The sequence below is a fragment of the Zonotrichia leucophrys genome, chromosome 4 (assembly GCF_028769735.1).
Source record: "Zonotrichia leucophrys gambelii isolate GWCS_2022_RI chromosome 4, RI_Zleu_2.0, whole genome shotgun sequence".
NCBI classification, from domain to species: Eukaryota; Metazoa; Chordata; class Aves; order Passeriformes; family Passerellidae; genus Zonotrichia; species Zonotrichia leucophrys.
This window is the reverse complement of record NC_088173.1, coordinates 30,203,140-30,231,062: the sequence shown is the minus strand read 5'-3', so window position 1 is coordinate 30,231,062 and position 27,923 is coordinate 30,203,140. Positions and strand designations below refer to the sequence as shown.

The following is a 27,923-nucleotide window of genomic DNA, read 5'->3' as shown; positions in this document are numbered from 1 at the left end:
TCAGGGACATGGTCTAGTGATGGACTTGGCAGGGCTGGGTTCATGGTTGAACTGAATGGTCCTAAGGGTCTTTTCCAACCTTAATGATTCTATGACTCTATCCTTTGAAAACTTTGAAAACTATTTTACTTTCAAACTCCCTTTGAATGTTTCAGCAACTCCAAAGAAACAGTGAAACATTTCAGTTCATTACATCCTTGATGCCACTCAAGATAACACACATATTTATTCACAAATATTTACAAGTCAAACTCATGCAATTATCTGCATTTTCAAAACCACATGGAATGCTAGAAAACTGATTCTGAAATTATTTAAAAACAAAGAAATCAAAACTGATTTGCATTACTTAATATTTATTGATACAAAAGAAAATTCATAACAAACTATGTATTTACCATTTACACTGAAGAAAGATCTTTAAGATCAATGAAACAACATGCCCCTAAAACTGGGGTGTCCGATGAAAATGTTCAGTGTTCTTTAGAACGCCTCTGCATTAGATGATCTTCAATTTGCAGGTAAAGTTATGGGGAAGAGGTGTCCATCAACACATTTCTTGCTCTTCCTCTAAATTATAAAAAAAACCAGCAATTAGTTCAAATTAACACAGTTAAAAAATAGGCCTACCTGTGCCATAATATTGGGGAGTTACAAGACAGTAAAGTGGAACAACTGCAAATTGTACTCACAGCAAGGACATCACAACATTCACCTACTCCAGTGGCAAATCAATAAAAACATTAGTATTATTTCAATTATGCTCAAAAGAGCACATTAGCCTAATTTAATTTCACTAATAGTGGTCTCTGACAAATGTGCTCATCTGTGCAAAACCTGGAGCTGTCAAAGCCACACCTGGTTGTGGCACTGACACTTGCTCTCCAGGAATTCTCCTAAGCCATTTCAAGTACAAATTATATCTTGTGAAGGACCAAGAGGCCTCAGTAGTTAATGTGCATGTAAGTTTCTTGTTATTTTTATAAAGATCTTGTGTGTATTTGAATTCCCTTTAACTTGGGTTTACACAAATGGTTCACAATCTCTGGTCTGCAGTTGCAAAGGTCACAAAAAGCTGCTGACAGTAGGGAAAATAAATAACTACGAACTAAAATGCTTGCTGAAAGAATAATAACTGATGCAATTCCCCACATCAAGTGACAGCTGAGTACTGCTACTCCTCATGTAGAGTTATATGGCAAAAGCAGACACTTGATAGCCTGGACTATGCAAGATGCCAAATTTTCAACTGTTTAAAGCCCATGCACAGAATAAAGAATGCTGTTAAGACCTGCAGGTGAAAATAAGCCACTATCCAAATACAGCAAAATGTTTTGGGGTGTATGTGCAGAAAAGTGGTAGCTAATTCACCCAACCTGAGCAGTGGGCTTCTCATCAAACCAAGGTATGTGTCTGCCCTAGAGGGACTCCTTAGAGCAAAGACAGAAAGGCGAGGTTAAAGCTGACACTTGTGACTCTACTTACTGTGCCTGTTTTGTCCTTTAGCGTGGAGAAAGGGATGGCAGTGGCTGGGGCTCAGGCACACCCCACACTCTGGTGGCAATACTGGTGTGGCATGGAAGACTGCTCTCCACTTTAGGGGTACAGAAATAAGGGTTTTCCCATAAAAAGCATGAACTAAACTTATAGAAGAGCAGGTTGCAACTTCATAGGATGTCCAAGGGCAGAGGGGACCTCTGGAAGTCATTTGATCCAACACTTCTGCTCAAGCATGACCATCAAGAGCTGGCTGCCCTGGATTCAGATAAGCACTTTCCACTCACACAAGACTGTGTTTCCTGATCTCTTCTGTACCTCTTGACCTCTCTGCAGTAACCACAGCAAGAAGAATGAGGATGCCAAGTGTGCACACCAACACTCTGATGTGCTTTGCAAACACACACTCCCACCCAGGGCACTAAGAATGGCAAAACAGAGATGACGGGATCTGGACTCTGTGGACAGAACTGTTCCACATGGAAGGCTATGTCACATGTGCTTGGCCAGGTCTCAGCCCCATCTCCAAGAGAAATGTATGAAGCTGATTCTGAGGGGCCACCTAACACATCTCTTTCAGTCTAGGCTCCTTAGACACTGCAGAAACACTAAAAACCTGGAAGATTAGTTTCTCCTGGAATTTACCAGAAAAGTCAAGCAGCAAGAGGGTGTGAGAGGGCACATGAGAGATCCACACCCACACATGCAGCAGTGGGCACACCTCTGTGCCAAAACCAGCTGGTGCCAGGCGGCATTCCCACTGGCAAGAGGCATGAAGATGTGAGAGCAGGTGAATGCCTGGACTAGCCTGCCAACACAAAATCAGGGTATGGCATGGTGCCTAAGTGATGGCAGACACACATCAAGATTGTGCCAAGGCAAAGGAAGTCACCAGCACGCTGAATTAGTGCTCTAAGAGGAGCAAACAGCACAATACTACGGTGCTCCAGGGTAAGTCTGGCCATGGGGAATGGTGCTAGGATGGATTCTTAAAGCACTGCAGAGCCAGCCTCAGCAGATGGACGAGGTTCAAGGGCAACCAAGTGGGCCTGAAGCAGTCTCAGTTCTGCTTCTGCAGCCAGGAAAACAGCAGATGATGACAATACAAACACCTTGCCAGTGACATCCTAAGCCAACCTTATTGGGATTAAAACTACACAAAAGTCCTTCAAAGAACAGAGGCCAAAGAAAGCTTTGCATCACCTCTCTGAGGGTGAAAACTGAAAGCTATGCCAGGCCCCATACAAAACTTGCAGGAGAGGTAGCAAAGAACCTTCAGGCACAAGAACACCTCTGAAATAATTCAAACACCTGGAACTGAGCTAAAAAATTATTCAATCCTTGCAAGTGGCAAAAAGACAGCAAAGAAAGCTTTGGTAAGGAAAATGCATCCAAATAGGGCAGGAAATTAGTTTAGGCAGCAAGACAAAAAATGAAGGAGCAGATTGAAACTTGATGAAACAGCTGAGCTGAAACAGCAGCAGGTGAATGCCTCATCCTGCAGCCTGTTCCAAGAGAAGGAAGAAAAAAAAGGAGACAAAAGTGAACTTGGGGCAGATACTTCAAGAAGACAACTGCCAACTTGCCTATAAAGACACAGTACATCACAGTGGCATAGTAATAACACGGAATTTAATGAAAAAAAGGAAATTATTATCAACATTTCAATATATACTTGAGGTGACCTCTCCACTGTAATTTCTGTAATAATTCAAGTTCCAGATATGAGGTGGGAAAAAAGGGAACACTTACGTGAATCTATAGCCCATGCTAAATCAAATCAATTAAGAGAGGTTTTGTATTTCATTAGCATCACAGTTCAATGGAAACAAGCAAGAAGGGATGCAGGAAATCTGGGGTTTGTACCTCATCTAAACGCCTCAGCATCTCATCAGAGATTAGCTTTGCTAACTTAAAAAGTTCTTCAGAAGAACATTTTAAATATTTTCAGTTAAAACAATACCAGTGTTGTAGGTTCCTCCTCTTTTTTTTCCAGCAAAATGCAGAAATGCATCCTGCAGCATGAGTGCAGGACGGTGGGCTGAGCCAGGCTGGATGCCAGGTGCCCACCAAAGCTGCTGTCACTCTCCTCACTCAGCTGGACAGGTGAGAGGAAATACAAGGAGAGACTCTTGGGTCGAGATGAGGACAGGCAGAGATCACTCACCCATTACTGTCTCAGGCTGCAGGGGAATCTCAGCTCCAGTGCCTGGATCTCATCCTGGCTCCTTCTGCACTGACCTGGGTGTGGGCAGGGCTGCTTCTCTCACTTATCCTCACTCTTCTCTTCTCTGGCAATAATAACTTCTGCACAGTAACATTTTTTCATTCTTAAATGTTACCACGGCATAGTTACCACCAACTCTGGTGGGCTCAGCCTTGGCCAGCGGCAGGTTGGCACTGGAGCAGTCTGGCATTGGCTCTGTCACAGGGAAGCTGCTGCTGGCTTCCCACAGAAGCCATCCCAGTATCCCCCCCTCACCACTATCAAAACCTGGCCATACAAACCCAATACAAGGTCATAAGCAGCAGAAGCCATTTCATTACAAGGTAATGATTCTGTGAGCTTCAGTGGGGTGAGCAACTGAACAAAATGAAGCCATTCTAAATTCTGATAGTTCACTCAGTGTAATTTGTCTGAAAGGTTAAACAGGATGCTAACATGGACTTGGTATGCCACAAAATGAAGAGGGAAATAAAGCAAACATTTAGTTTGTCTTTAAAACACAGTGGGGCTTTTTCACTATCTAAAATACTGTTCAAGCCTGGGAGCTGAGTTCTAACTTATAGCTGCAGCAACCTCTCTGCTTTACCTGTGAATTACCTTAAAAGTGTGTAGTAGAGCTTAGCTGCTCATCAGGCAAATGTCTGCTTCTACTAAGAAAATCAGCCATAATAAAAGGCAGGCAGCATTTGCTAGATGTAAAAAGGCCTCTGCAATTATCACTTAATTGTCCTTCATGGGCCAGTACTGGGAGTCTCATACTTTCCCCTTAAGGTTGCTCCCTTCTTCAGCACTTTTCTTAACTGTCTACTTAATTAGTCTTCCTTCCTGGCCTTAATTGTGAATTTGTTTTGATTAATTAGCCTCAGAGCTCACTTGGCACTAACTGAAATATAGGAGAAATGCTCAGTTTCTTCGGTGAATAGGCTACTGCATCCTAGGGGAGCCCCCTCTTTGTCAGCAATAAAATTTCAAGTCCAGATAGTGTTTGAAAAGAATTTTTTTGTAATTAACTTTCAATTCTTGTAATTACCCCCACTGTACTACAACACAAAAGTGTTGCTAACATAAAGAAAGGGTAAAATTCATTCAATTCAGGCCTTTTCTTAGGTGGATTATCCATCATGCTCATTAGCTGAACCCTGTAGTTTTAGATAAGATGACACAATGTTCTCAAATGCAGGTGATCTGATCACTATTAGAATCCCAAACCAGGAGTGTGGTTTACCAGCAGAGACAGCTGTGTCCTTGTGGCACCAACACCAGAAAACCTTTCCCATATCAATATTTTCAAAGTTACTGAGTTTCACTGAAAATGCTTTGCATAACCTAGATCAGGTTTACCTAGAGGTCTGTAACACCTCTAAGCACTAACACAGAGCTCTTCATTCCATTCACACTTCTCCTATCACTCCTTTCCCCTCCCTCTTTACAGCACGTTGACTTCAGAAGACACCCTCATAGGTTACCATGCATCTGCCATCTTGATCAATTCTCATTTCAGGTACTGTTACTGAAAACACAGGAAAAGGCATCTTTAAACACCATCACAGTGAAAAAGTTTAATAAGCTAAACGAAATAATGTGTGTTAACAGCTATCATACCCATTTAATAAACTTCCAAAATATTTGTCAAGAGTACTGGAATTCTTCAGTTTTCAAATTTAAAAGTCCTTACTTATCAAGCTGCAAAGAGAAATAAAAATCTTATTCTAGATATTAATTTCTGTGAGCATTTTTAGACTTGCATCTCAACAGTGAAGCTGACAAAGTAAACACTTTGTTTCTTCCAGCTCCTGGTTTCAATCAGTGTTGCTCTTGTGCTCCAAACAGGACTGCAGAAGGAATGCAAAGTACCTCTGGTTTTACAGCGCTTTGTGTTGTACCTTTACTTGGGCACAGAAGCTCAAATGAAGCAGATCAGAACAGGAGCTTTATGAGTGGGCTTAAAACCACAGAGCAGCTCTGCGGACAAAACTTTTAACAAATTTGTTTCCTAATGATCTACAGCCCACTGTTCTGACTGATAATCAACCATGTTTTCATCTTAGAACTGGACAATAAGACTCACTTTGGTTGTCAAATCCTAACTGAAGCTCATCCATGCAACCCAAAAGGTTTGCCTTTGAGATCACTTCTGACTGTATTTGTGAACATCTGTGAAGTGACAGGATTCTGCCAAGGAAATGTACCAGCTTGGAAGACCTAAGATATTCAGTTACAACAGCTGTCAATACCATTAAAGAGGCATGGCCATGCTCTTCAGCTAGATGTATCACCTGCAATCAATCACCACTTAAAGTAAATCCTGTATTACAAAAGACAGCATGCAGAGTCTATACAACAGTAGAAATACAAGAAATATTCCCTCATGCTGAAATGCCTTTTCAACTGTTATGAAATGAGGAAATAGCTCTTTAGGTCTATTGCATTCCCCAAATGTTAATTTAAAATCATCTGCAGATAACCAATTTAGTTGTGCACTTGCAAAATAGAAGAAGCTGTACATGTGCCTCAACAGTTTGTTTTATTGGTCCTGTTTATTTTGTCTGTAATTACTCAGCTCACAATCTCCTATTTTAGATTTACAGAGCCTGTACAAATATGGATGTGCATACACATCTGACTGTTCTGCAATCACTCTTCTGCTAATTTAAACTTCAAAAAGCTTTCTTTAAAAAAACAGGAACAGCTTTCCAAACAAATAAAACTACAAAAAGATAGCTTTGCAAAAGAACCTACTAACTTGTAATTTTTTTGAAGGGAGCCACAGCCTTCAAAGCTGTGGCTTTTTATTGTGGCATGACTTCTCAGTTAAGCCTCTTAAAAGAAGCCCTTGGATGTTACCATACTATAGAATACATGAACCTATTAACATAAAGCTGAAATATGTGACTTGGCTTTTGTTTCCAGCTCTCTCAATTACTGCTGATAGAAAGCAATAAATTAAAATACTGAAAAACAGGGATGCCCACTAGGATATCAGCATGTATCCTCCAGGAACAATATCTCACATTTTGTCTCCTTCAACACAAAGATCCCAACTTGACTCCACAACAGGTAATACTGGTTAACCAACTTCAGCCTAGCTCCACAAACACCTGGCGAAACCACAGTAGCCAGTGGAAGTGAGATTACTCAGCAGAACAGAAAAGAGGCTGGCAAAAAGAATCACATGTTTGCAGGAAGAACTAACTCGTCACATTTCAGAAAAGACTTAATTTTTTGCAATATCACATTTGGCCTGCTGTACACAAAAATGTAGGAAGCAGGAACCGAAACGAGACCAGGCAGAGGTCAAACATCAGCTGCTGCTTCTGACTAGCAACTGATTATTGACTGACACACTGCAGAACTCAGCAGCCATAGGAGTCCTGGCACTCAGAAGATTCTCCTGCACCTCCTCACACTATATTTAGGCTAATGACACAGCAGCAAATTTCTAACAAGTGCCAAGTTGAAGAAAAAAATTTGAAATGCAATCCAGACCTACAGTGAACAACCGAGGTCCTGCTGTGTACTAATGTTTTAAAGAACAATTTTGTGCAAGTGGCTGCAACAAGTACAACATCCATGTAACTGAATGGATGTAGCAACCTTCAGTAGTTAAGTCCTACTGTGAATGGCAACTGATTTACATCTCTTTGCAAGAGAATTCAACTAAATTTAACTCCACCTCTAACACACGGTTCTTCCTGCCTTTCAAAAACCAGATCCTCCTGAGCCCAGAGGCCAACAAAGGACTAAGAGCTGTGCTTGAAGCCCCATCTACTGACAAATAATAGAACTGTTGCTAAACCAGAGCAGTATTCCAGAGAACATCCCTTGACAAACTTGATATTGCTTCTTAAAAAAGGTAAACCACAATCATATTCAGATGTAGTCCAGCTACAAAATGTTCTCTGCAAACTACACAAGACACTTGTCTCAAGAAACCAACCAGCCAGAGAGCAACAAAGCCATCCAGCCTAAAAAGTGACATACTTTACCAAATCTGCCCTGTTCTCCCTGACACTCCCAGCCATAGAATTAGGAAAACACAAACAGGCATGCTGACCTGAAACCTGCGTTTGAACACCTGCACTTTCCAGCCTGTGTCAGGAAAAGGTCTGCACACATTAAATCTGCCTTAGAAAGCATCCTGAAGAACTATTTCTCTTGACTCAAAAGAAAAACCCCTCATGATCTTGCTGCCAAGTTGCAGGGGGCAAAGACACATCTGTGCCTGATATGACAGTCATCACTTCTTATCCCAGCCCACCAAATGAAAACACATCCCTGGAAAGCAGCAGCCTGCTGAGCTCTGCCACAGCATCCACCCACACTCTCCTTCAGGACCACAAGCCCTGTAGTCCATACACATAAGTTACCTACACTAACCCCTTAAGTATCCATCCTTCTGCAACCCAATCTGCAGAGAGGTAACACAGAAAAGAATCTGCAGGGCATTTTTGTTCAGAATTCCCTGGCTATTAACACAACTGAAAAGTTTTCTTGTTCTCATTTTTAACTGGAGCCAATTTGCTGCTGGGATCAGAGACCATCACATCCATGGCCTGACCGCTGGGAGACCTGCTTGGGTTAGAAGCAGAGTCTTAGGTTTAATGCTAGCCCTGTACTTTTTCCAAGTGGCAAAGTTCCAGATCTCTGTAAGCCTGAGGAGCTGAAAGACTTAAAAACTAAACGTTTTAGTGGGTGGGATCCCCTCAAGCAGTGAGACAGCATGTGTGCCCATCTGGTAGCTGGTATGGCTCCAGCACAGGAAGGACATTATTTGAATCTTGCTGACCTTGAAGAGACCAACCCAAGCCCAAAATTTAGAAAAGCTGCCAACATCAAATTTATACCTAGTGACTAAATGACCTTTTTCTTTTTTAACTCTTAAACTGCTTACAAAAGTTGAAAAAAAGGACTGGAAAAAAAAGGACTTTCTGTGTAGTCTGAACTCTGCCAGTAAATAGTTTGTTTCAAGACAGGCACGTTCCTGTTTCATCTTCTCAGAGCTACATGAGACTTAGCCATGAATGAAAAGAAAGCACACAACTTCTACCAAGTATTTCCACTGCCAGTCTACTTATGCACTAACCATAGGAGCTTCAAAGAGAATGACAAAGTATTAGCTCAAATTCCCCAATCCAAAGGATCTTTCACAGAGGCACGATAATCTTGGTGTCCAAGACCTTTGACAGACACAGGAAATTAGCTGAGAGCTGAAAGCCAATTTCTCTTTCCTACTTTAATGTATACTCTAGATTTAGCATAAAGATCATGGCCAAGACTGGTTACAAGGTTAGTGCTCAATCCTCAAGTCCTTAAGAGTTCACAATTCCAATTCAATTTTCCTTATCTCCTTCTCTTCAAGGATAGCAATGACCAGAGAAAGAAAGCAGCATATGAGAAGAGCTGTAGTTTATCCTTATCTTCAGCCAGAAGGAACCTCGAAGAGCTTGGGAGACAAATGCTATGTATACCATCTGCTGTCTAGACTTGGCTTCTGGAGTATACAGTATAATTACAGCTTTCCCAAAGGTCCTCATTATTATCCAGGAACACAGCAAGCAAATCAAAAGGAGATATTAAAGTAATACATTTGGCAATGACCTATCACTGTTACACAAAATAAAGCTATCAACAATGTTCAGAGCTAATCAGGCCATAGCTTCCACACAAAAGACACAAGTGATAAGCTCCTACTTAAGAGCTCCTATTTTCCTATTCAGATTGGAGGCACTAATCATCCAGCTGCCAGACAAGGAAGGGTTGCCTGTCGTTAACATATGAGAAGGCAGCTGGACCCCAGCACAGCAGCCTTGCAGCAGCCCATCTCCTAGACAACAATTACTGGAATGCAAACAGCAGGTTTGTCATTTAAACAGAGATTATTCTAAGCAGGTTGTACCAGGCAGTCGTTAAGACTATCTATCAGATGTTAGCTGAGGATGCCAACGTTTTTTCAAGTGCTAAGCATCTTTAGGGAGATTAGGCATATTGATACAATTTGGAACAACAAATACACCCACACATTTCATACTTTTATCTTTCTGTCACTGGATGGCACAAGAACAGTGACTGATTCAGAGCAAGGCCCTTCAGAATGCCATTTCAGTTTGACAGCAAACAACCAACATTCTTCTGTGTTTTTTCCCTGAACTCTTCTTATCTTGATTTCAGCTGCTCTGTATTCATTTGTAATGTTAGGGTGGGCCCACTCAAACACTCTTGAACGTAAAAAGGACTTCAGAACATACAAAAATTTGACAAGTGTTTCAGCAAACTTCTTTGCAGAAAGTTCTTCACCTGTCTTTGAGTTGGGTGAAGAGAAGAACACAGTCTTCATTTAGAAGATTTCGTATGTTATATCCATTTCCTACAAAGAAAAACAGAGTAAGTTTTCCTTAGGATCCACTGGCAATTTTTTAAGTCCTCTCCTTTTTTAAGTCAGCCAAGTATAATTCCATTTAATATATTTTAACAGAAAGTATATTAACTCTTAATCTAGGATGCCACTCCTACAGGCAGGTCAGTGCATTTCAAAGAGATGACAAGGAATACACCTAATGTCATTTACTTTCATCTGTGCTTAGAAGATTTTTACTGAGAAGAACGTAACAGGCATGAACTCTCAGCTCTCAAAACCCACAATAAAACTTTAAGGTGACTGAATTTACTTCAATTTATTCCTACAGAAAATATCAATAAAAACTGTACATGGAAACTTATCTGCAGATCTTGACTTGAGTTTTGCACACTAACATGACCACAAAACAGAATTATCTAAAACACTGGGAATGAACACTGGGAATGAACATCCTCACATTCATATACGGCCACACAGTGAATTACAGGGATCACCTGCCACCAACATTGCATTGCCCATCCAGCCATACTGAGAGCAGCCATCAGGAAGCAGGGAAGAATGAAGTGTAGATCCTTATGGTCATACAAAACTTTCAGCATTTTATATAATCTGCTTTCCCAAAAAGCAAATTCAAAATTGTCTCTGCAGACCCACTAGACTTTTAAGATTGTAACACCAAAAAACAGCTTCAAAGCACCAAGCATTAACTGAGCAATGACTGTTCAGTCAGGACACTGTGCTGAAAAGTTAACAGGGAAAAGATGGGCTAATTCCTCAATTTCTGAAGATAAGCCCCTTCACAAGAAAGCTGCACAAAAGCTCTCTATAGTTTCATGTACAGCCTGCTTTAACACTACTATAAATCTCCAGACTAGTGTCTTAAGCCACTGATGAACAGCCTCCCATATGGAATTCATGCCACTTTTATATCAGAAGGACAAAATCAGGTCTTTAAATTCTCAAGAAAACATATGAAGTTACAACCTATTCAACAAGATAGCTGAACCTTCTATATATGAGAAGCACAAAGCACAAAATGGTGAACTGATCCAAATGGATTTTCATAATTTTACATAGGAAAAGAGCAGCAAGCATATGGTGACAGAAACAATTATATTAATTATGAGTAACATTCGGCTGTCTGTGATGTTTCCTCAGCACTACAGCTAGTGACAGAATCAGAAAACCAAGAGAAATTTACTCTTAGAAGTTGGTAGTGTCATCAAAACTTTGAGGCCACAAGAGGTATGTGTATCCCTGCATTCAACCATTACATGATCAACCCACGTCCAGTGTTTTGTCATATTGCATTCTTCCTCACCCTGTACTGTCCCACTGGCTATTCAGAAATTCTGTTTGGATTTGATTCCTAGCATGCTGATGTAGGCTCCTGCACTCCCGACAAACACACACTCACCTGCTGGAACATAGAAGCAGTCCCCTGCAGTCAGGCAATACGATGCATTATGTAATGTCACAATAACTTTGCCATGGATAATATGGAAAGCCTTAATGGAAGCCAAAGGGTTCTAAGGTTAGCACTATTTAAAGAAGATATCCAAGAAAACACTTGCACACACGTAACAAAGATAAAAACCCAAATCAGCCAGCAGAGCTGCAATCTCTTTTCCCCATACTTATGAAAATTAAGATGTTCAAAAGGGGGATGGGGTCCAGTTTTCTTTTTCTGATATTTCTATCTTGCCTGCAAGATTTACAAAGTAGAAGCAGATGGACATACAGATTTAATACACAGCAAAGCAGGGCAATATGCATGCAAAGAACCTCCAGTAAAAAATTCATTAATGTTCATTTGTTTTGGGGGCAGGGCAGACCTCTCAACCTTATATGCTATTTCCAACCACCCCAACAGATCTTCTGTTTACAAAGTCCATTTCATAAAACTTTTTAAAAGCACACTTACTATTGTATCCTTGTCAACAAACTGGTGTCCCTTTTCTTTATATGGTTTCAGAATCAATCTACCAGTTGCAAAAAGAGACGTATTCAAATTTTTTTGTATTTCTACTGTTTCATTTTTGAAGAAGCGCGTTTGACTGTCTGCAGTGTTTATACAATCTACAAAAAATGTCCAGGAGATTAGCATTAATGCTACCACATAATTAGTCTTGTTACAAGCTCAGAGCAATACATATTGTTTCAGTGCAACACCTCCAAAAGCCAGACTCAACATTTAGCTGAAAAATTATGACACTTCTTATGTCTCCCTCAGAACCTTCTCCAGAAGAGAAATGAATATTTCAGATCCTCACTTTTTTATGCACAATGTGGCATGAACTTTTTTTTTTCTCGTAAGTCTACATAATTCAGGAAGTCCCTTGGTCCCATCCATCAACTCACCTAGATGCACTTCATTATTTGTTACTGGGTCCAGTACAATGACTGGCTTAGATGCATCAGCTAGGCTGTGGTCCAAACTTGGAGGTATCTCTCCTCTATCTGAGGATACAAAGAAACCAAAACAAGACCAAAAAAGTAATCAATATAGATTTCAAGAAGTTAATAATTTAACCACAACTTTTCCACAATTCCAATGTCACACATTAAGTAACTAAATTTCCTTTAATAAGTGACTAAATAGAATGAACATTCTTCCTTCAAACAGAGAAAACCATTCATAACAATTCTTTGAAAATATCTTTTTCATTGAAATAATTTCTGTGTGTTATAGATGAACACTCTCTAAATCCTAAGGAATTTCCCGGGGAAATGCCACCTATTTATCCTATGTTATTAACAACAGTATTTATTCAAAAACTAAACTCTATGTTTTGAGAGATGTGTTTTTCTAGCAACAGATGCTGAGAGAATATGAAATACATGATGAAGAGTGAAGAACAGGTGGTTTTGCTCAATGTATTGTTGATAGGCATCAGGGGACTTAAGAGAGAAAGCGTTCAAAGATAAGCATATGTCCAATTTTCCTGTTCTAAAGAAATAACACTGTGGGAATCTCATCTAAGCTGTAAATCTGAGAACTATTGCTATAATAAAAAGGACTTTTCCAGAGAAAGAAATATCCTAAGAACTGATGACAACACTATGCTTTTCAAACAGAAAAGAGACGCTTTAGAATGTTCACGGCAGAACAAATATCCCAAAGCTCTCTTGCAGAATTCTCTTAAGCAGACAATTTTAGCTCTACAGTGCACAGGAAATTTCTTTAAACACAGACAGAAGGAGCATGCTAAAGGCAAGCTATAGCACTTTGTAGGCATGGCAGCTTAAATACTCTTACAGTAAGGCTATCAGGGGGAGGAAGAAAGTTACTGTGTTTGAACAGCTTTGTTCCAACATAATCATCTCTCTATATAAAGAAGCAGCAACAGGTACAACACTATAGCTATAAAAACAGAATTTTTATTGTATCAATAACATTTAAGAATTTGTGCTAGAAATTCTACTTGGCTGACAGGCCTTACATGCATCACTAAGACCCAAGGATGTAAGTGAAAGACTATCTCTGAGGATGAATGTCTGCCACAGAGGAAATCAATCACTTCTGGAAGTCAGTTCAAAGGCACTTGAAGCAACCAATAGTTCTTGTAAGATACAATATGAACAGTCACTACCAGCTCAGGATCTCATGGGCTGCAACTGATTTATATTACAATATAAACTTTACTTGGACCAAATATTGATCTATACCAGGGTCCTGTCTCCCATCAGTGGCCCACAGCAGGTACTCCTTCCATTCCTCAAAATGCCACAATAATATACTCAATATAATATATTCAATTGAATACTTTCCACCTCTAACCTGGAGCTCCCACACTTCATTTAGAGCTATTAACTCTCTGTTTAATGTATCTGGTTATTGCCTTGAAACTACATAAATACTTTTATGCATAATATTCTGGGCAGGAAGCACACAGTGAGAATGGCCACCTTATATTGCTGAACAACCCAGCTCTCACTGTCTTCGTTCTATACCTCCTAGTTCTTGTGTTTAAAAAAACAAGCAGAAAACCCCAACGAGACCATTTACTTCTATTTCCCTTCTCTATGTCACTCATGATTTCTGAGGTGATTTAGACCTCTTCCTTAGAGGCCTCCATAGTACTCTCTTCAGGACTGAGGAGAATTCACTACAGGAAGTCCTTTTAGGTATTTGATGAGCTTTCCCTAAGCCTTCTCTAGTCCTACTACTTTCTTTTTGAGGTATGGAATAAAACTTACATGAAACATATGTAAAATCAGAAATTGGTACCAACAGTGATTGTTTTCTTCCCTATTTCTCTGATGATTATGTCAGTCCTGATTAGTGTAGTACTAGATCCATATGGCATTTTCCATGTTTGTTAGCACTTGTTTTAATAGTTCTATAACTTCAAAGAGAAATGTTTCCGCTTCAAACAGCTCTAGACAGTCCCCATAAAGAAAGGCTCTGTAGCATTACATCTTCCAGAGAGCACAGCAAAAATAATTTGGCTTTTGGACCTTCACTCTCTTTTCTGAGCACTACTTACATGTTTATTATATACTGGCCAGAGAGTCTAGGTTTGCTTAAACATCACTTTATTGCCCACTTTTAACCATTTTATGCACTGTTCTTAAAGCTCTCCACCTACTGTGATGTGGTTTTGTATTTACACTACAACAGCTTGAAGCCCTAATAACACTCTCTGCTGCATTTTTAGATGTGTTACAGGCTTCAGCAAAATGGCTACAAGTTTTTATACCTTAACCATGCCCACTAGCATCATGATCTGAACACAGAATGAGTACAGTTTAGTCTCTTCAGCCCCTGCTTTAAAGGCACAACAGCACTTCTGGGTATGTCTAGCACTTCTTCCTTTCTTACGCTGAAAAGTGAACAATTTTACTACAACAATGTACAGCAAGGCTATAGATCCAGTAGGAGCAGGTTTTTCCTCATCAGATCACATTAATAAATTATGGTATTTGTGTGAAGTGAGTGATTATGGGAGAAAAATCTTAGAGCAGCAGAGCATTAGATAAAAGAGACTTTTTAAAGTACCCAAAGGAAAAAAGTCTTTGTTCCTACCTGTTTTATCTCTTTTCTGCTTGGGACAATCCTTCCTCCTTTTACTCTTCCTGGGAGATTCTGTTTCTGGATGCACGAGTCCACTAATCACAAGCCCTCCTGAAACAAAAGGAAGTTAAACAAAGTCCACTAACTCAGAGTAAATCTAAAACAATGCAAACTTGCACAACCAATCAGCAGTTCAACTGAGAATAGACTTCCTTGATGCTCAACTTTTCAGATCACTTTAGAAAGCCAGAACAAACACAAAACTTCTTACCATTAAGTACTTTGGAGTGCAATGCAACTTGAGACATTTTGAAAATTATTTTATCAAATTTCAGTCAAAGAACACTTCAGAAAGCCATCACATGCAATTAATTTTTTAAGATAAAATATCACTTTTACAGACACAAAAAAATACTATTTTGAGTGAACTAATTAATTAGGAAAGGACTAAACTAGGCTGAATTGTCAGTAAAAAATTACTGAGAACAAGATATATTTTCTCACTTAGGGTATTTAACACTTAACTATAAAATGTTATTGTATCTGCTCTCAAACACAATCCTTACACAAAAAGAAATGCTCCATTGAATGATCCAGCGGATTGTCTCTTTTTTCAGTATCACACACAATCTCTCACATAAAAAACCCACTAGTACAGAGCCACTGTTCTGTTCTTCCCTCAACAGTGAAGGCAAAAGTACTTACCATGCTCTGCTGAGATTATTTTCAGCTGACACAGGAGTGTCAGAAGAGAAGAAAACTACATGGAGAGATGACTAAATAACTGGAAACCACAAATAATCTTTTTTAAAAAGTTACCCAATAGTAAGCATCTCAAGGCTTGCACAGCACAAGATCAACTCAGATTTTTCTATTCTGCTTTGTCAGAAGGAAGCAAATATTGGTATTTTGGAACCAATACCTGAAGGCTTCATAGTGTAGTTTACGCGCTCGCCTCTCCAGTATTCCAGAGGCCTCAGCCGTATCCTTTTTGTCCGACGAACATTAGGTGTGTTGGAAGGCATGACTGATTTCAAGGATGAAGTCATTAAGTATGAAAGGAAAATTCAGAGACAGAAAATATTAAGTATTCTTTCCTCTTGTTCTGTACCACAAGGGGGTCAGCCCTTCCCAGCTGATATTTTTATCACATTGCTATCATGACAAGAAAATAGAATTCAAGTATTACCAAATGCCTTCTTTTGCATAAATCAGTACTTCACCCTCCTTTCTCCTAAACAATCACCACCCTGACTTGACATTCGATTTTATTTTATGTATTTTAGTGAACCACTGATACACAGACATTAGGAGCTCAAGCTCAAGGACAGCAAACATGCTACATCTGTGAAGACAAAGTTCTCGACAAAGACTAAGAATCCTGTCTGAATCTGGGGGACTTCATTAGCAACCATGAAAAGGCACTGCCTCAGTTATGGGGAGGGTAACAGAGACTGCCTAAGTACATCCTTCTCTTCCACATTCAGAAGTTCTGTTTCCAGAGGCCAGAAGAGCAGCACTTTTGCAAAAAGAAACCACACACTTCCAGAATTTGTCAGATATTTATCTTCAGATGCACTAATCACACAGTCTCAATTGGAAGTTGTGTAAGCTGCCATATATGAATAAAGTATGATATTTTATTGTTTGTAAGAAGAGCAAAAGCCCCTTAATATCTCAAAGCAACTTAATTAAGAATATTTAAATATTCAAAAATGGTAAATATGAAACAGTTGCTGAAACAGTTTTTGAAGGTAGACAGCTAAAGTGTTGTGCATAAAATAATAATGAAGCCAATAAAAAAACACCCATGATGTAAACAGACAAGCATGGGACTACAACTGACTGCATGGCCATTGTTCCATCCTATCCAGACTCAGACCACCACAGAAGGCAGGTTATTTGCACCCTCAGTTTTACTGCACAAAACCAATTCAAACTCTTACTGCTCTCACTGTACAGTAAGAGTTTGTGCTGACTCAGTTTTTTAGGGATATATTCAGTGCAGGTGTGGAGCTGCAGTGCCAGCCAGAGATCAAGCCCTGCAGGAGAGCCTCAGGCAAGAGGCCATGAGCTGATGCTGACCCTCTGAACCACCATGGGCACGGGGAGCTGTGGCCCAGCCCAGTGACTGGACACTCAGGGACACAGCAGGAGCTGAGCACTCAGCTGGAAGGAGCAGCAGCACCCGGACTGTTGAGCCCACAGAATGTGAGGGTACAAAGCCCAGACAGTCCTTAGTTCCAGTATAAGCTGTTATTCTGTTGCTACACCATAAAATTACTTAAAGGAACCAGAGGTCTGAGACTCTGCCATGAGAAACTCAGATGCAAGCCAGGAAGGAAATCTGGCTGTGTACAGAGGCAGGGGCACCTGGCAGAGCACTGGAGCCACCCACTGGAAAGGGGTTTCAGTCCCAGCACTTCAAGTCTGTGGTGGTGGGAGTGTGACTGCCAGAGTGGCTCCTGGATGGTCAGATCTGAAAGTTTCCTTAACACAATACCATGAAAAACCAAAGTGTGGCAGTTAAAAAACTGTTGAATGGAGCAACAAAAAGAGAAACACTAGAAGTTTTAAAAAACAACTTTCAAATTAAGAGAAGGGCTGAAGGCCTGAAGAAATAACAAACCCTATCTGTAAATACTTATGAACAGATGAACCCATTTCTAGGTGTTTGTGTCTCCTTCAGTAACATTTAAATCAAGTTGAAAATACACTTGCATTTACACACTTACATTATATTTTAAAATATTCTTACCTATTTTATGCTTTGCTATTTCGTCCGACAACAGATGTCTTAATTTGTAATTCAAGTCTTCAGAATTATCTGAAAACACATTCAAAAACCCCATCACCAAAGGCATTTATTATTCCTGACTTTTATTCAATATGCCAACTAGAAGCAACCAAAAGCAACACATACAGAAGTCCCAAGGACAGTGCTTCCACCAACACCTTTTGCTATAAACATATATTAAATCCAGTATAGCTAAACATTATCTGTAATTAGTTTTAAACAGAGTAAACTTAAAAATTACTTGAAAACTATACTTTCAAGTAAATACTCCTCAGACCTATCCCTCTTGATAAAGTGAACATTGACAAATTATAAACTATACACATAATTTTACTGATCAAAATGCAAGGTCATTCAGATTTATATCACTGAAACCTAACTTCAGAACAAATTTTTTACCAGAACACACACAAAAGTAGGTATCTGAAAAAAGCATTGCATGGACTAATGACATCCACATCTGGCTCTGAAGCACTAAGGAAAAGACTTTGTATCTCCAGGGCTCATGTTCATTACAATAACATGTGGAACTTGTGCTGTGAAATTTAAAACTGAAACCAAACAAATACTAATAATCCTCCCCACACAAAAGCCCCCAAACACAAAACCAAACCAAACAACTAACAACAAAAAAAAAAACCTAACACAACAAAGCAAACAAACAAACAAACAAAAAAACAGAAACAAAAAAACAAACAAAACAGATAACCACTCCCTGAAAAAACCACCAAACCAAAGTATTCTTTGGGGAACAGGCCATGACTCCATCAATGCTGTAATTTGGCTCAGGTTTACCTGAAGTGTCTGCATACAGGACCATCACATGGGAACACATTAAACTAGTACAAACTGAGCCTGAAAATTTTGTTCCAAGTATTTTAGAAAGAATAACTTTATCCTGGTATGCATGATGCCAAAACACAGAGGGCTACGTTCTCCCAAAGCTAACCAGATAAAGCTGGCATGCTGTACCACACACTTGGACAGAAATGTAACCACAGCCAATAAAATCTGCATTTCTTCTCCTGCACAAGCTGAATACAACAGAAATTACTGAACTGTCAGTCACAGTTTATAAGAAGCTTATACATAAAATGCAAGGAATTACACAGTTCAAACATTACCTGAAGATATATCATCCTGCTCAGGACACTTAGTGCTGGAAGCAAGTCCATCTTCTAGAACAAGCCCACTACAAAAGAAAAAAAATACACCTGCTTGAACATGTCAAAGGAACATTACAGCACTACCAAGAATAGCAAATTAAAGTTTTTACCAGATCATGTGGGCTGGGTTCTATTTTCCTTTTAAACATGTGTATACCAATTACACACTGAAGCAAATGACTACTCCTTAAAAATCATAGGTCAGAAGTTCATGAACTCCTCCCCTACTCAGTCATCAGGCAGACAATTGGTGTTCACACCTCCTCTCTGAAGAGGTTTCCTAAACTTTTTTCTCCATTCCAGAACAGACCTCCTCACCACCTCTGCAGCATGACCTTACAATTTTCTATATACCATAATTATAAAAGATAATTTATAATTAAAAGAGCTTTAAAGAGTTGTTTTGCATACTCTAAGGAAAGGAGAGGAAAATAAAATGTAGCCTGTCATAAAATCCTCCCCATAAAATGGCAAAAATTTATACATGTAACTGCAACAGAGATTCTCTAGCAATCAAGCCACTTGTCACAGAACTTCTACAGCCTTAGAATCAGCACCCTCGACCTTCCTTCTTCCCCCATCTGAGGCTGTGCTTCATTGCTTTTACTGTGCCAATGAAGTTCAGCTGTTCCCCACCTCAACTCCAAAAGGTGCATTTCAATTACCTAGGTTAGCAAATCTACACTGCAAATCTGTCCAAGTCAGTCTGCAGTAAGTTCCCCTTAGAAATAAAGCCCCCAATATTTTCAGTACAATGACGGCATAAGAATTTAATAACTTCACAGACTGTCACTCCTGTTTGCTTCGTTATTAAGTTTCCATCTCACAAAAGGGGACGATACATGCCTATGTACTTGCACAAAGAGTTTGGATTGTAGATTGAGCTCTATACCCTACTTGACATCAATTTTATTAGTGCAGCTGTTATTATTTCTAGGAGCACTGATCCTTCTGTTCAAAAATCACACTCTAATGTGGAAGCAAGCCTCAAAGGAAAGAAATCCCCAAAGGCAATAAGCTTATTATGACCCCCTATTCATGACAGGAAGAAAAACTGTATTAGTTTATTAACTGTATTAGCACATATTTAAAGCCCTCAGGCAGGAATCACAAGGCTGTTCTACTCAGTGGTTCACCAGCAGGGCACAGCACACAGCAGCTGTACCAGCTGCCCACTCTCAGGGCGTCTCCACGGGCCAGAAGTAGGATTAAAGTAATGTGTTTCAGACAACTCAGGAAATTACCTTTGGCAACTCACAACCCTCTCAGCTACAAAGGAATCCCTAGAAAAGAAAACAACACTCTTATTATATTTGGTGTTAAATAAACTTAATGAAAGGAACCTGTAGGTCAATAATTTTATGTCCTGAACAAAACGATAAAAAAGACGTTAAAAACATTAAAAAGCAATGCAAAGACCAGTGATTATCAACCAGGTTTTAGACCACCTGAACTTAGTCTTTAGATTGACAAAAACAAATATAGCTGAAGAATTAAATGCTGTATTTTCTAAATTTATTTTTAAAAAGGAACCAACTTGACAGTAAAGTTACTCCATGGGTGGTGGGGTTGTGTTAAACTACATCTGCTCTGCAAGTCTCACAAGAAGACTTTAACTAGAACAAGTTTCCTCATGTAGAAGACAAAAAGTATGGCACCGAGCTTTGAGAAAAGAAGGTTGATTAAACTGCTTGGTTTCTGTATTAACTATTCAACCAGCCTCAAACTACCATGTACTTGAACTGGGCCATCACTGCTTAGAAGCTGACAAGATGTATTTCATTATCTACCAAGTTACATAACACATTTTTAAAGAATCACACAAAAAGCTTACTGTGGTCCACGCTGTCTGTTATGTTTTCTTTTTTTACTTTTTATTTTCACATCTGGTAACTTCTGTTTTTTCCTTGCCGTGTCCTGTACAGAAGAGCTGTCAGAATCTGTTTGAGACTCAGAGCCTTCAGAGCTTGAGTGAAGAGCTTTATTGGTTCTACGTGGAATCTTTTTGGGTCTCTTCCCTGAATACTTGGCAGAGCATTTCTTTCCTGGATTCTTCACACTCTCCACGGGATGCTGGAGTGCTTTTAGAGGAGTTCTGTTATTGGCATCACCAGGTGACTCTGGTGTGTGTAATGCATTTCCAGGCTTTTCGGGCTTAGTCAACTTCTGAATCACAGGAGTCTCTAATTTCTGATGCAAAGATGTGGTGCATACTTCATTCAGTTCCACAGGCTCTCTTTCAAGCTCTTCTTCACCAGGTCCACTGTTAGAACTCTCCTCTCTTTGTAACTGAGGCTTTTTATTACTACTTTTCTGGACAGATATTTTCCTTGGAGTTACTGTCTCTCTCTTAGCTACTTTGACCTTTGGAAGTTTCTGCTTAGCAGTTTGCTTCTTCTTAACTAAATGCTGAGAAGCTTTAGAAGTCATCTGCAGATTCTTGGAAGACTTGAGAGACTTTCTCAGTGACACAGTCTGCTTTTTCTGATGCCCAGATGAGGGCACAGGTAAATCCTCACTTGGCACACTTGTTTTACGCTGCTCTTCATCAGATGATTCTGTTTCCAATCCAGGCCACATGGGTATTTCAGCTTCTGGTTTCCAGGATGTGTTCTTTTTCTGGTTTGGAGAGTCTTGTCTAAGTGCATCCTTTTCAGTCTTTCCTGTCAATATACAAAATATTTGGACCTGAATACCTTTTCCCATTATGCCTGAAGACATGCATTAACACCTGAATGCACAAAAAAACCCCAAAGAATCAAAATGGGGGGGAAAAAAAAAGAGGTATCACAAAACCAGTTTTATCATCATTGGCTAAAAGAAGGCTTTCACTAAACTATAGTCCACAAAAAACTTTTCAGTGTTCTTCCAGTATTTCCTAATAAAAAAAGGGGGCAGAAATGTTACATTCAGTCTGCTTTCCAGTTTTCAGTATTCATGCTACAAAACCCTTCACAAATAATTCCTAAAACTCAATCCCCTTCCTGTTCAAATATAACTGCCTTTCTCCATGACTCTTCATACAAAAAGGCAACACTGCTAATTTAATTGTTAATGTTCTAACAGGAAAGGCAAAGGATGTGGCAAAAAAGTGAAGACACTCTCACTGCCTCTCTGTCTCACCCAAATGTAATTGCACAACTGAAACACCAAAAAAGAAATCCATTGATGTTTATCATCTACTTTATTATAATTTTCTCATAAACCACCAGAAAATAATCCAGTAATGTGACCTGTAAGGTCAAGTCTGAAGAGCTGTTAAATAACTTACCCGCACAAGGACTCTTTCGGCTTTGAGTTTTAAGGACGTTTTCTTCACTACTAGGGACTGGATCTGACACTGACGTTTCTTTGAAGTCAAAAGCTCCAATATCTGGATGATCCAGTTTCTGTTTAGTAAGTGCTTTACCCTGAACTTTTCTGTTCTTGACTGTCTTATTCTGTGTCTTCTTTTCAGAGGGCTGAGGTTTAGAAATGGGAGCTGGAGAGCCATCAGGTTTTGATTTTTTCTTCTTAGTGGGTATCGAAAGCCAAGAAGTAAAAGATGCACCACCTGATTCATCAATTAAAAATTCACATTCATTTTCTATTTCTATTTCTTGGTATTTCACAGGACGAGGTGATGGTGGTGATATGGAGGTTGAATATCTAAAGAATGGGGGGAAAAAACCATTCATATCAATCAGGGTGGGGAGGAAATTGACTTTCAGTCTTTCAAATCTAGTGGTAACTCCCCACACCTAGACACAGTACAGAATGTTCCTCAAAAGAATTATTGTAAAGTCCATCCATCATATGTTCCATATTAAGGCTCCATACAAACCTCTGTCCAAATGTTCCTGTTGCTACAGCTGCAATGACAGCTGAAGAGAAGGTCTTCCCTCTCCGGGCAGATGATGCAGTAACACGTTCTGTTCCTTGCACAGGAACAACGTGCTCATCTCTCCCAGGCAGAGGTCCTTCCAAATTTTCCACTTCTCCATGGCTCTTTGCTGCAGCTGGTGTACTCCTCTTATCAAAATGCAATCTACAAATGAGAAACAGCAGTCAAATATGCTGCTATAAATCCTGAGTGCACAATAAAGTATTGTGAGGATGAACAGATGTTCCTGCTGACAGCATCTCACTTCCAATGAACGAGCTTCCCTTTGGAAACTTGCTGCAACACAGGTGAGCAGTAGGGCATTCCAGTATAGTAGCAAGTGCCCACAGGCATCATGGAGTCAGCATGTGACTCTTGATCAAAGTAAAGGCTGCTCAGCAAGACAAATTCCTAATTTTAGGAGGATGTGCTTGAGAAATTGTCAGGTTTCCTAGTCGTAGATGCACTGTCTTTCCAATCTCACTCCATCAATGGGAGTCAATCCATCTTTATGATCTATCCCAGAGATCCAGTCCTCCAGGAAAGCAGAACTGTGGCCAGGACACTGGCCAGTGCTGCAGTTCAGCTTCAATTCTTCCAACAAGGAAATAATAATCACAACTGAAGCTATTTTACTTCAAATAAAACATTTGTACATTGAGAGTGAGAGGAACAATGACTGCTCATTTCTGCTTTAACAAATTCTTGTTGACTTTTAAAGTCAACACTGTCAATAAGATTCACTGAAGAAGTCTAGATGATCTGAGAAGCTGATACTTTGGTACACTTTCTTGGAAAAAAAGAGTTAAATTTATTTTGACAGGCTTCCTTCACTTGGGTACTGCACTTATCACCAGAATATTAAATAAAATATAATTCTGCCCTTTCTAAACCCAGATATAGAACTTCCTAAAAAGCTTACAATTTTTTTTTATGAGTTCACAATCCAAACTCAATTTACCTTGAGGGGGAGGGCACACCTGGAATATGACACCACGACCACGTGCAGCTCTACTTACTTAACTGCAGGAGAACTTTTCGCTTCCTCCACAGGAAGAGGTGATCCAACAGCCCCACGATTATCCTCAGGGTTCAAAGGCACAGCTGGACACTGGCATGGTGCTTCAACATCTTTTAAAGTATTTTTCTCTTCACTTTCAGACACAAGAGACTCTGTCTTTTTAGGAGTAGCTACGTAATCAGGTGTTGCAGCCTTCAGGTGTGAGTCACATGACAGTCCTGCCATATACATAGAACAGGTTTCATTCTTTTACTTAAAACCTTACAAAATCCCAAGAAATAGTTACTCTAAAAACCTTAATTCAGTAATAGTGTGACCAACCTCTGCTGCTGACTGGTTTTAGTGCTGATGCAGGTGAGGGTTCTGCAGACTCACGGGCTCTTTTCACAGAGCTGGCTGACCCTGCCTTGGCCTGTCATAGTTGGTAACAAATAATGAGATGAGGTAAAATATTTGATAAAGCAACATTATTTTAACAAGAATACACATTTCTGTAGAATATTAATATAATTCACACTGTGGCATTCTAAGAAAAACAGTGCTGCAATAACTCCCACTGTCCCACTACTTCAAGATGTCTCATGTTCTTCCCTTAATTCATACTCATTCAAATCACAGTTGTATTTCACCTAAACACTTCAACTTTCTATGGTGCAAAACTCTAAAAGTAACTGTAAATTTCAAACAACAGGTAAAACAGTGCATACAGTAAAAATCTATATGCAGCTTTAACCAGACATCTGACTAATCTCAAGGTAAACTACTTATTATTGTTATTAGAATGAATTCATTTAAACTGTTTAATTACCCTTTACTAAGACAAGCTGAGGTTTAGCAAGAATTGATTTGAGATTATATTCTAACATCAGACTAAATTAAACAAACACCATTATAAGGTTGCCTCTTCTAAACCCTACCATTAATAGAATATCCTACTTAAAAGAGTAAAATCAACATATTAAAACTAAATATACATTCTAGATTATTGGCATCATCCTCTCAGGCAGCACATTAACAAGGCCTTCACCTTGTTTCCACTCATCAATAAAGTTACAGACCTATGAAGTATTGTATGAAGTTACTGTATAGTTGAGATAACTATCAGGAGTTTTCCAGCTGCTTTTCTACATGAATCCCCTTTACATTTTACTGCCCATCTGATAGCTAAGAACTGTGCCCATATGTTTGGCAAAGTGACCACAACCAGCTCCAGTGGAGTCCAAGACAGCCAAACCCAGCACAGTAATAAGGCAGCATGCTTCAACCTCAGACCATGAGAAATTTAACTATCCTGGACAAAAAGCTGAAGAAGCTTTCATTAGTAAAAACCCAAGGAAAAAAAATCTATTAAATAATTCTACTTTTATAATATTTACAATTAGAGCACAACAAACTAAGAAAAAATGCACATTTTCAACAACTGTCATAGATCATTAAATTTTAGCCTACATACTCTTACAGTGCTCATACACAGCTAAATGCTACAGAATTGAACTTGTACCCCCATGAACCTGTATCCAGTGCCACACTATGACACTGACAGAACTCACCCTTTTTCTCTGGATTGAAGTCCTCTTCTCATTTTTCAAAACAAAGGTTGAGCTATTTGGAGAGTTTATTGTAAGATCATCGCTGCAACCTATGAAGAAAAAAAACAGTAAATATGGGAATCTTGGAATTGTTCAGGTTTTATTTATTTCAACAAGTTCTAAAGCTCACTAAGGTCATGTAAATCCTAACAAGATAGGAACCAGATCCTTGAGAAAGAGATTACAAGACAGCTAAGATACAGTTTTAAAAAGCTGAGAAGGGGTTGTTCTTAAAAACCATGGGAAATACTCTTTTTATCTATTTTAACCCTATTTTTTATTTCTATGTACTTACTGCTCAATATAACATAAGGAAGAAAATAACTATTTTCTTTTATCAGCAAATCAAGCAAAACACCAAATAAGAGCTTACTTTCAAAACAATCCTGTATGAGTTTCAGTACGTTTTGACCTGGCTGTAGATCAATCTTATTTCTAGAAAGAGAGAAAAATATTTTCAATCAAAAATGCCAAATGTTCTCATCTCAAATATTAACATTGCCAAGTTTTACTTTTAAATGTTTTAGCTTATTATTTCTTCAAGTTCAGACTGTAATACATTTTTACCTACCATTTCCATGCATTGATATCTGCAAAGAAATTTGTCTAAGTAGGATTTCCAGGAAAAAAAGCCTCACTGCTACAGGTTATAATAACAATGAAGAATTCTCTCTACATTAAAGAAAACAAGCAACTACTGCAACAGCCCTGAGGTAAATGAGCTTTAGGCTGACTAGAGTCTCACTTGAACATGTAATTTTTTATAAATCAGACCTGGAGCTATGTTGCCTGCACAGTGATGCAGCTGGAACCAGGCCTGAGGTATTCTATCCACAAGCAAGTGACCAGCTCAGCTGGTTGGATAATTTCACACCAGTACAACTGGAAAGGGCAGAAGTGAGTGATTCACCAGCCAGACAATGTTGATCAAAACCAAAATAACAGAAAAGCCATGGAGTTTTACTCCCATAATGATCACGATATACCTTTAAAAACAACTAATTGTGTACATTTGGTAAGCTCACAAAATGCATTTCCAGAAATGAATTTCAGCAGCAAAAACTTCACAGACTCCTAACACTCATGTAAAGAGCATCACGGCACTGCAAATGCTCAAACTCATCTCTAACATTTACCAGCAAGGTCCAAATATGCTGGAACACTGCCTGGGTTTAATTTCCCTACTCCTTAAAAGGCAATATGTTAGCACAGATCACTGCTTGCCTACACAGGCAGCCCAGTTAGGGGTACCTTAGGTACAGCTGCACCTGCTGCCTCAGCAAAGGGAAACCTCAGAGCCTTGTCCCCCCACAGAGCTTGCTCCTCTTACCACTAAGAAATACAAGAAATGTGGGAAACATCACATGATCAGTTTAATAAGGTACATCAAGTAGTTTTGACATTTAGCTCTAAGATAAAAATCAAGGTAAGTTTTCCAGAACCTAAGAATAAGTTTTTAAATGCAAATTACCCTCCTCCATGGCAGAATCTTGCTCTGTAGTCTTTTTTTAAACGATTCTGTGAAGAAATAAGAATCAATTTTTACTAAGCATGACACTTGACAGAAAAACAAGCAGATCTCGAGGATTCTCGAGACATCTTGAAGTAGTGGGACAGGGGGAGTTACTGCAGCACTGTTTTTCCTAGAATGCCACAGTGCCTCTTCACACATTTAAAACCCAAGTACAACCACTCATTCGAACAGCAGACAGGACTCCAGCCATTTACCACAACTAGAGCAGTAATAATTCAAGCAGCAGCATGTTCTCTGTGTAATCAAATAAAGCTGCTGACCTGGGAACCAGTAATGGCTGTAGAGGATAAAATGGGAATGAAAGGCAAGAAAAATTCAACAGCAAAGCAGAGTGCAGTTTTTCACAAATGTGACAGGAAAACATCACAAAGAAATGTAAGTATTTATCTGAAAAACAATTATAACCTCTGCCTAATTCATATAAATTTAGAATATTTAGCAACGTGGAGAGTATCTAATCCTAACACAAGAGAATTCTGCACGTTTTTGTGAAGTCTGCCATATTGACAGTATTCTGCATTTCATTGTGATTTCCCTTTGGCTGTTACTTCCAGTATAAAAAATAAACAAACGCTATAGGGATAGATTTCACTGTAAATTTTCAACATCGGTTTAAAGCGGCAGAAGGAAGATACAGGGAAAACAACTGACCAAAAGCCACCACTTCAGAAACTATACAGAAGCACACTCCGCAGTCAATCCGGCACTCGGACATTAAACCCCCTTCCCTTCGCAGCCGAGTGCAGCACAATGCACTGCGCGCTAAAGAAATTAAAATTTCCTGTCAAGGACCTAAACGAGCCTTTACCAGTTCATTTATTATTGTGTCCGTATCGCGCTACACATGAAGAATGTTAA

At 39.3% G+C, this 27,923-nt stretch overlaps 1 protein-coding gene across 2 annotated transcripts in view; it reads right to left on the bottom strand.

Annotated features, from left to right (window-relative positions):
* Positions 1-348: 348 nt before the first annotated feature.
* Positions 349-27,923, bottom strand: part of CENPC (centromere protein C) — a 28,097-nt gene continuing 522 nt past the window's right edge. Inside the window, exons 2-19 of one of the 2 annotated variants that reach the window (XM_064711002.1) lie at positions 27,003-27,049; positions 25,905-25,966; positions 25,493-25,581; positions 24,264-24,354; positions 23,941-24,160; positions 22,883-23,086; positions 22,331-22,707; positions 20,894-21,722; positions 20,304-20,342; positions 19,018-19,085; positions 17,855-17,923; positions 16,019-16,123; positions 15,109-15,207; positions 12,441-12,539; positions 12,004-12,158; positions 11,497-11,587; positions 9,970-10,088; positions 349-570 (exon numbers count right to left, since the gene is read on the bottom strand). In XM_064711002.1, the coding sequence (XP_064567072.1) occupies positions 10,015-10,088; positions 11,497-11,587; positions 12,004-12,158; positions 12,441-12,539; positions 15,109-15,207; positions 16,019-16,123; positions 17,855-17,923; positions 19,018-19,085; positions 20,304-20,342; positions 20,894-21,722; positions 22,331-22,707; positions 22,883-23,086; positions 23,941-24,160; positions 24,264-24,354; positions 25,493-25,581; positions 25,905-25,966; positions 27,003-27,049 (2,718 nt within the window). In that variant the 3' untranslated portion in view covers positions 349-570; positions 9,970-10,014. The remainder of the gene's footprint in view (positions 571-9,969; positions 10,089-11,496; positions 11,588-12,003; positions 12,159-12,440; positions 12,540-15,108; positions 15,208-16,018; positions 16,124-17,854; positions 17,924-19,017; positions 19,086-20,303; positions 20,343-20,893; positions 21,723-22,330; positions 22,708-22,882; positions 23,087-23,940; positions 24,161-24,263; positions 24,355-25,492; positions 25,582-25,904; positions 25,967-27,002; positions 27,050-27,923) is intronic. The other variant, XM_064711001.1, reaches the window with a different exon arrangement.